The sequence below is a fragment of the Lethenteron reissneri genome, chromosome 38 (genome assembly GCF_015708825.2).
Source record: "Lethenteron reissneri isolate LAM-NWPU_2019-01 chromosome 38, ASM1570882v1, whole genome shotgun sequence".
NCBI classification, from domain to species: domain Eukaryota; kingdom Metazoa; phylum Chordata; class Hyperoartia; order Petromyzontiformes; family Petromyzontidae; genus Lethenteron; species Lethenteron reissneri.
Genome location: NC_083816.1, coordinates 4,701,003 through 4,713,422, shown reverse-complemented (window position 1 = coordinate 4,713,422; position 12,420 = coordinate 4,701,003). Strand labels below are relative to the sequence as shown.

General features: G+C 51.4%; 1 protein-coding gene across 1 annotated transcript; it reads right to left on the bottom strand.

Annotated features, from left to right (window-relative positions):
* Positions 1-1,170: 1,170 nt before the first annotated feature.
* On the bottom strand, positions 1,171-12,296 carry CDK20 (cyclin dependent kinase 20). The gene is made up of 8 exons (XM_061567079.1): positions 11,158-12,296; positions 9,989-10,102; positions 8,679-8,867; positions 7,234-7,355; positions 6,742-6,804; positions 5,921-6,044; positions 5,236-5,391; positions 1,171-3,360 (listed from the first exon to the last, which is right to left on the bottom strand). Exons 1-8 carry the CDS (start codon positions 11,230-11,232, stop codon positions 3,172-3,174), a joined length of 1,032 nt encoding a protein of 343 aa, XP_061423063.1. The 5' UTR covers positions 11,233-12,296; the 3' UTR covers positions 1,171-3,171.
* Between the last annotated feature and the right edge of the window lie 124 nt (positions 12,297-12,420).

Sequence of the window (12,420 nt, the reverse complement as noted above, 5' to 3'; positions counted from 1 at the left end):
AATGACGTCACGCGATTTTGTACGATTTTTGACCCCCTCCCCTCCCCTAGTCACACGGCGTCACAAAAAGTCAGACCCCCCCTCAAATATGACGTCACAAAGCTCTGCCCCCCCCCCCACCCAAAAAAAATAAAACATGCTTCAAATCGCTTTAAACTATTGTCATTGTAGTGCGTATTTAACGTGGCGCTGCACTCTGATGTTGTAGGATAAATCATTTATTAAAAAGACTATTTAATTAAGTACAACGTGTTGTCTATATTTATTTAAAGTTGCGCCTTTTTATGTGACGTCACATTTCTCACCCCCCCCCCCCCCTTCGTCACACATGTCTGACCCCCCCCCCCCTAGGTGCGTGACGTCATTTATGGACGACCCCTGTGCTGAATAAAAGTGGGTGGGTTCCTCTTTCTGTGTAATGTAACAACTCCAGACACACCACTGTAGAGGCCTCCTCTATTTACTTCGCACACACGACTGCAACTCGGTAGCACTGAACACAACGCTGCCGAACTAGCGACGACGTGGACGTCTAGATAGCTGGTCGACGATCTAGCGACGGCGACGATGCGATGACGAAGACGACAGCGACGACAGCCAGAACCCCGCTTGTCCCTGCCTTTTATTCCCCCGGCGTGGCCATGCTCCGCCCCTGGCGACGCCCCTCTTCTTGAACTCTCTCGCGGGTTCTAGGAGCTTCCAGGTCGATCCCCTCTTTGACCTTTGACCCAGTTTTTGTTCCCCCTTTTTGTCACTGGCGTGTATACGGTCTCCTCTCGTTCTTATTCTATTCCCACACCCGCAATTACCACTTATGGGCGCCAGTCGGCGCACTGTCTCTACAGATGTTTTTTTTAATGCAAATCAAATTTGATCAATTCTGGGGTGAGATTAATTTATTTTATACTTTTGAGTGCAAATAAAAGTGTGTGCATTGACAAACTTGTTTTTACTAACATTTTTACATTTAATTTGAATCTTGTAAAAATGATTTGTATATGTCCATATTCATTCGACGATCTCAATTCAGACAATAACAATAGTTCATTATTGTCAGGATAATGACAATATATTTGAAACAGTGAAATACAAAAAATCAGTAAAAAAAACACGAAGAGGCCCAGGATCGGCAGGGACCCGGACCGGTTCTTTCAATGAAATCTTTAATTTGTCACGCGAGATGACGACCGAGTCTGTGTGTACAACATTTAAACTCGTTTGGCTTCTTTGATCCGAAAATATGAAGCGTCAAAAACATTTGAAAGAATTTAAACAAACAGGGCGAGTTAAATAAGTGTACTAAAAACCCAGCAGCAGGCTACAACTGCGTGCGTGATGTTGTGAGTCATTTCACGGCAGCATCCGAGGTGGTAGTTGAGTGGAGTCGGGTTCATCTTCTTGGTTCTTTCGGTAAAGTCACGTAGAATTCAGACTCTGTCTTATCGACGGACCTGTTCTTCACCTGAGGACGGCTGCTTGCGTTGTGGCCAAAACGTCGTGAGAATTATTTTATTGGTTTATTTGTATTATTACATTTTTATTATTTTATTATTTCAATTCTACGTGACTTTACCGAAAGAATCAAGAAGATGAATCCCTGCAGTCACGAAAGCTTCAAATCGAAATTTGGAGTCGGGTTGTTCCACCAGAATTCGCGCGTTGTATTGGGCTGGCAGTCATCACTGACATGCACCCTGATGGTTTGCGCCTCACCGCATTCGCAGTTTGGTGGAGTTCCCTGCTCGTTCCATTTATGGAGGAAATATCTCCGCACCTCTCTTCTCTTCCTCCACGTGGTGTGGTTGTTGTCGTTGTGACCGCGGCTCACTGCGCTGGTCCTCATCGGCGTCGAAGCAGCAGAGAGGAGCTGGAGCTGTTCCTCCTGCGTTCGGGTCCTTCAATTGCCAAAGCGAATGAAGGATCCCAAGATTCAAACGTGGCCTACAGACTCACCTGCTTCCTCACAGCTACGCGGCACACCAGAGTTGCTGTTGTTGTTGTTAACCCGACGTTTTGTTAAATATTCTTAGGTTTTTTCTGTAAAGTCACGTAGGTAAAAAATTAAAGTTGTTCTTGTTTTTGCAGTTAACTGCAGTTAACTGCAAAAACAAGAACTTAAATTTTTTACCTACGTGACTTTACCGAAAAAACCTAAGAATATGAAACCTTGTAGTCACAAAAGCTTCAAATCTAGTTTTGTTAAATGTTTATTATCGTGGGGTGGTGGTAAGAGGCCGACGTGTGGTATCTGTGTTGAACTCCTTTGACACCGTACGTAGCTTACCATGCTAATCGTACAAACCCTTCGTGTCCTGGTGCTCAACGCGCGCGGTTGGTTTGTTGATCGGCTGGCATCACCACAACCAGCAGCAGCATCACCACCACCACCAGCAGCAGCACAAACCTCTATAGGGCACCAGGCTGCTTCCTAGCCTGGTCATGGCTGCTGACGCCACGTCTGTGATCACCAGGACACAGAAAGGCCTCTTGCCCCACCCTCACCGATTATGAAGCAAGCACCACGGGTTTCGACTCAACTGGATCCAGCTCATGAGTAGACCCATGTGAAAATGCGACGATTCACTGCAACGGACAATGGATCTTTTGTTATGTACAGTTTATATACAAGCACACATAATCCAATCACAGTAATGTGCAATTTCCACCGCTGGACACGTGGAATGACAATAGGGACAACCGTGTGGACCACGGTAGCTGGAGAACTCCCCTCTGGTGTCTGGAGTGGTGGTGCAATGGTTAGCGATATGCGTTGCAAACTCGGGGCCGTGGTTAACATTGGTGGAAATTATATGATTAGATACTGGGTCTCCCCTAGGTAGACTCAACCTAAAATGAGTACCTGCTGAAATGTGTAAATGTAAGCGGTGGAGAAACAAGGAGGGTGTGGTGCTGGTCACAACACCCCCTTGTGTTGTGACGGTTATAATAGGTAACAGCACTTGCCCCAACAGGCTATCGGGGGAAACTTTGTCTTTGTGTGCGCCATGGACCTCTGTGAGTATCAGGAACCCGTGTCCTGAAGACCCCTACATCAGCGACTCCTGTGACTTGTTCAGAGACCCCTATGAATGTATAGGAGACTTCCGTACCAAGAGACCGCTGTATTAGGGCTTCCCTCCGAGTGTCAGGGAGACTCCTGTGGGTGCCCCTCTAGGCAACAGCGAAGGGGGTGACGGTGGCCGGGTCGACGAGCGACTCCACTAGTGGTCGCTCCACGGCCGGGGGACGTCCCCCGCCCCCCACCCCGCGCCGAGACCCCCGCGCCCCCCTCTGCGGGATGGGCAGCTCCGAGTGGTGAGCGGGCAGCGGCGCCGTGAAGAAGTACGGGTGCAGCAGGGCCTGCGGCGGCACACACACACACACGTGACGCAGCACTCGACACGTATGACACGCGATGCGAGGCGCAGCGTGTAACGCACGACACGTTCACACGTGACGACGACACGTGACATGCGATACAAGACAAGGCACGCGACACACGATACGTATGACACGCGGCAAGATGCAGGACGAGTGGCGTGCGACATGTGAACTCCAGAACCCCATGGGTGGGCGTCGAGGATCCGTAACCCTGGTACACCAAAAGAAGGTGGCACAGCAAAGTGCAAACTGATCTCCATCTGTTCCATCTGCATGGGATAGAGTGCTGCCCCCTCACACGTGTGGGTTTTCTCTGGGTGCTCCGGTTTCCTTCCACACGTGTGAGCACTCATTAATTGGCTAAAGACAACTTAATACAAATACGCTCCTCCGTGTGCTGCGGACTGAGCCGAGTTGTGTGATGCAGTTTTGATTAAGTTCATTTTCGACAGAAAGCCTCACTTAAGTCTCATGAATTATTGTTCAGGAGGGTACTGCTAAGTTTTTCGCAGGAGGGGGACGACGGTTGGCTATGTGGATTCCAATGGAGTCGTTTGCAGTGTACATTTTTAAAACTTGCCAAATTTGGAGAGTGACGCTTTCACAAAAGTGGGATCTTTAACGCCCACTGTGGGTGAAGCAGACGGCGCCTGGTCGGATATTTACCGCTGATAAGACACCGCAGTTTAACCAGGTGTCATTGCAGTTCATGGCAAATACCACCGCAGTTTTAACCAGGTGAGAACTCAAGAGAGCAGGAAAGCAACTCATTGCGAGTGACCTCGGGCACCAATCAGTCTTCCCGTAGAGGGCGATGATTTGCTGCTCTGTGTAGAACCCCAACTGAGTAATGTGCGGTGTCATTTTCGAATGTGGCAAATGTATCCCCCTGTCACCGGCACACAATGGCCCACTCTTGCAAATGACGTCAAGGGATCCTTCACGGCCACTGTGAAGTGCACGGCGGCGCGTAGTGATATCAGCCGTGGCGACTACACAGTAATAACCAGGGTGGCCTGTCGGGCTCGAACCGTGAACCTCAACAAGCGGCGAACTCGCGGCCGCTGGGCCGCGTCTCCGCTATAATTGGACAAATGACGGCACGACAGTCCGTTCTCCTATAACGCTGCGTGCTTTCATAACGCGAATTGTATATAACGCGATGAATGTACAGTAAAACCTTGGATTGCGAGTAACTTGGTCTGCGAGTGTTTTGCAAGACGAGCAATTTTTTAAAATAAATATTAATTTGATAAACGAGCGAGGTCTTGCAATACGAGTAGTACGTGTTTACGCTTTGTCTGCCGAGCGTCACGTGATCACAACTGATATATGAGTGCTTTGGATTACAAACACGTTTCCGGAACGAATTATGCTCGCAATCCAAGGTTTTACTGTATTAGGGAACACATTTTTTGGAAGGCGGATGCGAATTCAATACAATGCGATCGAGCGAACGGAACGACGTCACGCGAATAGGAATACAGCGGCTGCCTCGGCGTAGGATCACACAGGGCGGGATGCTGCTGGATACTTCTGGATGCTCCCTAAGCGCTTCAGTCTTTGTTCAGCCTGCATACGCATCTCGAGTGTTATCACGGACTGTGATTTACCCTATATTCTATAGTATTTGTTATAATGCGATTTTCCATAACGCTGTGTTCTTCAGGAAAACAACTACTGCATTATAGGACAGACAGTACATAGAAACTGCGTCTTGCTACGAGGCCGCGCACAGTCTCGAATCCACTCCGCAATAAATCCACTCCGCGTTGCACTAACGCGAGTTCACGTGCTGGGCAAGGAAGGGCTGCGCCGCGCAGGGCGTGCCGGCCTTTGCCGGCGCTCACCGACCTCGCTGGCGGGGATGCGCTGGCGCGACGGGTACACCAGCAGCCGGCGCAGCAGCTCCACCGCCTCGGGTGGCGCGTCCGGAACCACCTCCTCCAGGGGCAGCGCCGCGTTCTCCCGGAACGCGATCTTGTTGTAATCCGGCAACTCCGTTATCTCCTGTCAGGGGCACCGGTGGAGTGAGAGTGGTGGTGGTGGTGGTGGGGGGTAAGTGGGGCGAGTTGAGTGCGGCGAGGTGGGTGAGGCAGGTGAGTTGGATGAGTGCGGGGAAAGGTGGGGGGGGAAAACGGGGAGAGCGGACAAATCGTCACGTGGAAGGTGGCGATGGCTGCAGGCTGACAATGATGACGACGACGATGATGATCATGATGGGAATGATAAGAAAGATGATGACAGGGAGGTAACGGTTCAGCCCTTCCTCTTAGGCAAGTTGAAGGATCGTCGCGACTTGTTGTGACAATTTGAGCCAAGGGATAATTAACTGGTCTCGCTGGCTCACTTGTGTCGTTTCATCGGTGCCGTTTCATTTGTACATTTCTACATTCTTGTCTTACAATGTCCGCCTCCGTCCTTCTGTCTGCACCGTTTGTACGCCAACGAGCGGCAAGCGAACCTATCCGACACCTGGACGTGGCCTCAATGTGTGGATGACGACTCACGAGTCGCCTGGTAGCGAGGGTGTCTGTACCGGCCACACGTGCTGGTTGGGGGTCCCCAGCACCCGCAGCACGCAGCACAGCTGCTCGATGTCGTTCTCTCCGGGGAAGAGCGGGGAGCAGTTGAGCAGCTCGCCCAGGATGCAGCCCACCGCCCTGTGCGACGCACACAAAGACAAAGATCCCCCGTGCAGCCTTAACAGACTAGGGACAAGTGCTGTTAGCAAGCACCTATGAAGGCTAGCAATGGCACACACGAAGGTATGGGTAGCCAGCACCACGCCCGACCGCCTTTGTCTCCCCAGTGGCGATGTATAAACACTGCACCAGGTACTCAATTGAGGATGAGTCGACCTAGGTGAGGCCCAGTACCAGTTCAGATAATTGTTACTGGTGTTGACCGTGAGCGGGAATCGAACCCGTGTCGCCGGGTTCATGATCCAGCGCGCTAACCACTGCACTACTGCTCCCTACGCGCGACGCGCACACACGCACAAGCAAAGACACGCCCGCAGTTAAATGAACGCGCGAGTGCACACGCAGAAGCGGCCGGGTGGCTCAGGGCAACGACACCATTTTGGAGACGTTGAACTGGCACCGAATTAGCCAATGCAGGACCCTCCTAAAAGGTCTTGAGACTTCCTGCAGAAATAGACAAATGACGTTTTGTAAATTCCAGTGCAACTAAACGGACAGAGGAACGGAAAAATGGAGGGACTGACGGATAAACTGGTGGGATTCTCTGTAACACACCGCAGCCTCGGAGCGGCACACGATCGTCTCTCTCCGTACGCCGTGGCGCGATTACGAGCAGGCTGGCGCTTATTCGATAGCTTATTAGGCTGGCGCTTACCACAAGTCCACACCCTCGTCGTACTTTCGGGCTCCGTACAGCAGCTCAGGTGCGCGGTACCAACTTGGGTTGGAGTTCACGCCACCCGACAAAACAAACACCGACACACACGCGGCACCGTGTCAGTACTCATCCCGCGAAGCACTCCGTCTGTGGTCCTGGTAATCCTCACGTCTCGTGTTAAATCGGTCAAACCTGCGAAGATGCCTGCGACAAAGTGGCGCGTCACTTGCAAGTGAGACCCAGTGCACGTGGAAAATGTTGGTCCAACGGTTCCAACCACATGTCAACGTTGGCCAATGTTGCTCGTTTACAGGGGACCTACCGTAGGCCCAAATGGGGCATTAGTGAAATTAACATTGGGTAGAAACATCCAACGATGGTGAAACATTCGGATTCTTACTGTGGCATACACTCAGCAGTCAGGCTGCCTCTTACACAGAGTGACAACTCACCCCACGACTGCTGACCCTCTCTCCCACGCGTGCTCACCGCGTGGCGACCTGGTGGCTGTAGAGGCGGTCTCCGTCGTTGGAGAAGACGCGCGCGAGGCCGAAGTCGGCGATCTTGAGGTGGCCCATGGAGCTGATGAGGAGGTTCGCTGGCTTCAGATCCTGCGAAACGAAGATCCCCCGTATCAACAACGATCCACCGTGCTCGGCCGCCTTTGTCTCCCCTCGCACCTCCGATTATCACGGTTGGCTACGCACGGTTGCGAGAGAAGTTCAACAAACATACAGTGCTGTTTACACACTCGATCAGCTCCTCATTGAAGGCTAAGTCGACCGAGGGGATGACCAAGACCGGTTGGGATATTCGTCTCCAAATTTTCGCTGAGCAGGAATTGAACTGGGGTTGCTGGGCTCATAGTGCAGCTCACTACACTCCACTCCCGCTCCCCAGAAGGTCCAGCACACACATGGACCAGAGACAAATGCTGCTTTTCCACTGTCAACTGAACCGTACCAGGACTGTGCTGAGCCTGCCCGGCACTGCTCGGGAGGCGCCGTGTTGTTTTTCCACTGCGTAGCCCTTGCCGTGCCGCTAGCCATCGCACACGACGAGTTGCACTGCATGAAGAAGACGTGGTGAAACCGTTGTCATGGTGTGCTTACGTCCCGAGTACAGAATAGGTCCTTAGCCCCACCCTGGCTCCCGTGTTTTTCCATTAACCAGATTTAAGATGTCTTGTGTAGCCAGCAGAGCACGGGTTTGGCTCCGGCTCGGCTCTGCAAATAGCCAGTGGGAAACAGCTGCACTGGCTGTGCTCGGATGTATGAGTGTAAACAATAAATAATATCTATTTTTTTTTAAGTGTCATAATATGCAACCGCATCGCACAATGCTGCACAGTCCGCAAACACACAGGCGCAAATTGGATAAGATGTTTTCAGCCAATACTTAAAGAGTGTTCATACATGTGGGAGGAGACCGGAACACCCAGAGAAAACCCACACGTGCGACGGGGCAACACTCTACCCTCTAAAGATGGCACGTGATATTCGTCCAGACTGGTGCCGAAGATGGCAGCCTTCACGCGCCCCACCCTGTTCAGTGAGAAATCACGATTAATACCATCATCAACCCGGCGACCGAACATCGATCAACGCTCTCACGGTCTCCAGAGCAGCAACAACTCAGGTCCCAGCTTTGCTGCACTGAACCGCCTTCTCCTGGGAGCCAGGGTACGGCACCTCACCGCCCACGAGAAGGGAGTTTCGCAACATTTGTTGCGGTGATCCACCAACACTCCTCTGCCTCCACAGCGCTGGATTACAGGCCACGTGCATTGCCACGACTACCCCAGAAAAGAGAGATCGCATCGCACCCACACGCACACACGTGGTCGGGCTGCAAGGTCGTGCGCACGCGTGTGGTTAGCAGCCCGCGGGTGAGATGCCAGGGCTGTCGTGCACGTGCCCGCGCGTGCCACTCGCCCTGTGCATGATGGAGTTGTGGTGGCAGAAAGCGACGCCCTTGAGCAGCATGCTCATGTAGCTCTTGACGTGCGCCTGGGAGAGCGGGCGCTCCGAATCGCGGATCACTTCGGCCAGGTCTGACAGCATGAACTCGAACGCGAGCACGAAGCCCGTGCCGTGCGGGAAGACATCGCGCAGCTTGACAACCTACGCGACGCGACCGTCGTGACATCGCAGCGTCATTTTCACCTTCGTTTTATGCACATTTTCACCATCGTATTCACCATCAATTAAATGTAATATTACTTACGGGCAACCGAGTTGTTTCTACGTGTGGCAGCCCACATACTCTGGAATTCTCTCCCAGGAGATATCTAGACATACAAACTTATCCAGATAATTCAGTTTAACTTTTAGATAATTCATCAAATAGCTTTGACGATTTATTTTATTACTTTGCCGTGTCTTAGTGTTTAGTTTCATGAGTTTTTGTCACCGTCGTTTTCACCATCAATTAATTTAAATTTTACATACATTTCACTATAATTGTCAGAATCATTCCACTATCATTTCACCAATGTTTCGCCGTCATTTAGCCATCATTTGACCATTCATTCACCATCAAAACGAGACATCACCCAGCAACCTGCGCTGTTGTGACGATGTGCCGAGCTGTCGATGAATGTCACCTGTCTCAGCTAGCGGCGAGTGCTGTGAATTGCGTGTGCACGGATTGATCGTTTAGGGTTTAAGTGAATTATACCACGTGCAGATCACGCGACGGTGTTGGGGTGAATTAACGTCGTAAAAGACAACACAAATCGAGGAGAAAGGGTGTGCGGGGGAGAGGAGTCTACAGGAGAGGGTATGGAATTAAAAGCCAAGGGGAGAAGGGTCTAGATCAGTGGTTCTTAACCTGGGTTCGATCGAACCCCGGGGGTTCGGTGAGTCAGTCTCAGGGGTTCGGCGGAGGTTAAGACACACACCCGACTCATATGACTGTGCACCAGTAAAACAATACCCATGTTTTGAATTAGAAAAAAATCATATTTTATTTTTCCAATTAATAAGGGTTCGGTGAATGCGCATATGAAACTGGTGGGGTTCGGTACCTCCAAAAAGGTTAAGAACCACTGGTCTAGATGGTGATGCCAGGGTCTGGTAGAGAGAGGGTCGGGTAGAGATAGGGTAGGATAGCTGAGAGGGTCTGTAGGAGATGGCATAGGGGAGCGGCTCTGCAGTGAGAAGGTCGGAGGGAAGGGTCTGTGGGGAGAGTAGGGGAGAGTAGGGGAGAGGGGGCTGAAGGGAGGGGACAGGGGTGCCCTCACGTAGGGGTTGTCCTCGATCTCCTCCAGGGCCTTGATCTCGCGCAGGGCCTGGTTGGGAATCCCATCCTCCAGACGCCTCAAGGCCACCTTCTTCAGCGCCACTGTCTCCCCACTCTGTGGACACAACAATAGTGAGGTCACCATGGTGCTCGTGCCAGGCTAGGTGCACTTGGAGGCCACGCATGTGTTGCAGGCTCACTGGCGGTGAGGTCACGGCACATATGTAAATACATATATTAGACAGAAATATAGAAAGAAAATCCCTATAAATATATACATATATGGCTTGATTTATTTTCTATGCATATTTTGTGGGTCACTGCTAAATCAAGAGGTGGTACGCGATCAGTAGTAGCCACAGCCATATGAAAGAAGTATACTGGATGTGGTATACCGGGTAAGGAAATAGTTCCACGGGTCGCTGACCCGAACAGGACCGGTTGAAATTAAGCCCTTCATATATACTGTACATGCATATATACGTAAACTTGATTTGGAGCTTTCGTAACTGCAGGAATTACTGTTTGGTTCTTTCGGTAAAGTCACTTAGAAAGAAAAATATATTAAATAGTAGCATACGACGTTTTGATTGCAACACAAGCAATCATCATCAGGTACGAATGAAAGAGAAAACAAACCTAGTAAAATTTCGATTTAAAGCTTTCGTGACTGCAGGGATTCATATTCTTGGTTCTTTCGGTAAAGTCACGTAGAAGGGAAATAATAAAAATATAAAACAATACAATTCTCACGACGTTTCGACTGCAACACAAGCAATCATCATCAGGCGTGACTTTACCGAAAGAACCAAGAATATGAAACCTAGCAAACTTAGAAATATATACACCCTGACATAGGCACATGCTCAATAAACATGGAACGATAGGCCATCATTACCCAACGTTGGTCCAACAGTTCCAAACACGTGCTGACGTTGGCCCGACATTTCCATGTTGACTGGTTAGCGGCACATATTGGAGATATCGTGTAAACGTGTGAGTGGTACAGGGTCAGTGACACGCTGTGTTCTCGACGTGCCATGCTAATTCTCACGCCACGTGTTTCTTGCCTTGTCAGTGACGTATGTCAGTGGAGTAGTAGTTTATGATGTTGCGCCGTATGTCCCACGTGCTTGCAATGTCAGTGACACGCGGACTGGGCCCTCTCACCTCGATGTGCTTGGCTCTGAACACGATCCCATGGGCCCCTTCCCCGATGCGACCCAGGATCGTGTACTGCTCCATTGCGGGGCCCCGACAAATACCCAGACCCAGGGAGACAGAGACCCCTCCACCTCTCTTAGTCTCTCTGAAGATGCGGTCTCTCTTCTTTCTTCTTGGAGACGCGGATAAAGCCTCTCCTCTCCCAAATAACGCGCGGCGTCTCTGCTTTGCCAGCAGTCAAGGGTCATTTGCCCTTTCTTCTCTTGCCGCGAGACAGGATATCACTTCTCTCCCAGGAGATGGGGGGGGGGAGGTCTTTCCCCTATCCTCTTCCAAGAGATGGAGACTGTCTTGTCTGCTGGAGGAGACAGGGTCAAGATACGGGTTCGTCTCTCCACTGCCCTCTCATGCGACAGGGTCTGTTCCCTTTCCTTCTGTGGCAGGGTTTAGGGGTCTATTATTGATCTATTCTCGTCTCTGCTGGAAGGAATGGTCTCTGTGTCTCTCCTTCCCTCTTCTCCCAGAACCGGGGTGTCCCCTGCTGCTATCCTCGGAGACGGAGCGGGTGGGAGGTCTTCCCAACCTTTACTTCTCCTTGCTCATCCCAGGAGATGGGAACCACTCACACATTTCTCTCTCTCTCCAGATGGGTTCTCTCTCCTCTCCCTACCTCCGACGAGAAGACAGAGATTTGCTCACCTCCTTTCCTCCTACCCTAGGAGCCAGAGGATCTCTCCCTCGGAGCCAGGAGCTCTCTCTCTCCCTAGGAGCCAGACGCTCTCTCTCCCTAGGAGCCAGACGGCCTCTCTCCCTTCGCTCTCTCTCCCTAGGAGCCAGGAGCTCTCTCTCTCTCCCTAGGAGCCAGACGGCCTCTCTCCCCTCGCTCTCTCCCTAGCAAGGATGACACGCAAATTCTCCCTAGGAGCCAGACGGTCTCTCTCCCCTCGCTCTCTCTCCCTAGGAGCCAGACGGTCCCTCTCCCCTCGCTCTCTCTCCCTAGGAGCCAGGGACTCTCTCTCTCCCTAGGAGCCAGACGGTCTCTCTCTCCCTAGGAGCCAGACGGTCTCTCTCCCCTCGCTCTCTCTCCCTAGGAGCCAGGGACTCTCTCTCTCCCTAGGAGCCAGACGGTCTCTCTCCCCTCGCTCTCCCTGTTGACTCGTTGTCGTTATGGGGACCCGCGTGTGGGGGCATCGATTTACGGCACCTAGCGCCGTCGCAAAAACAACATTTTACGACACACGCGAGTGCACAAAGACAAAGGTCCCCCCA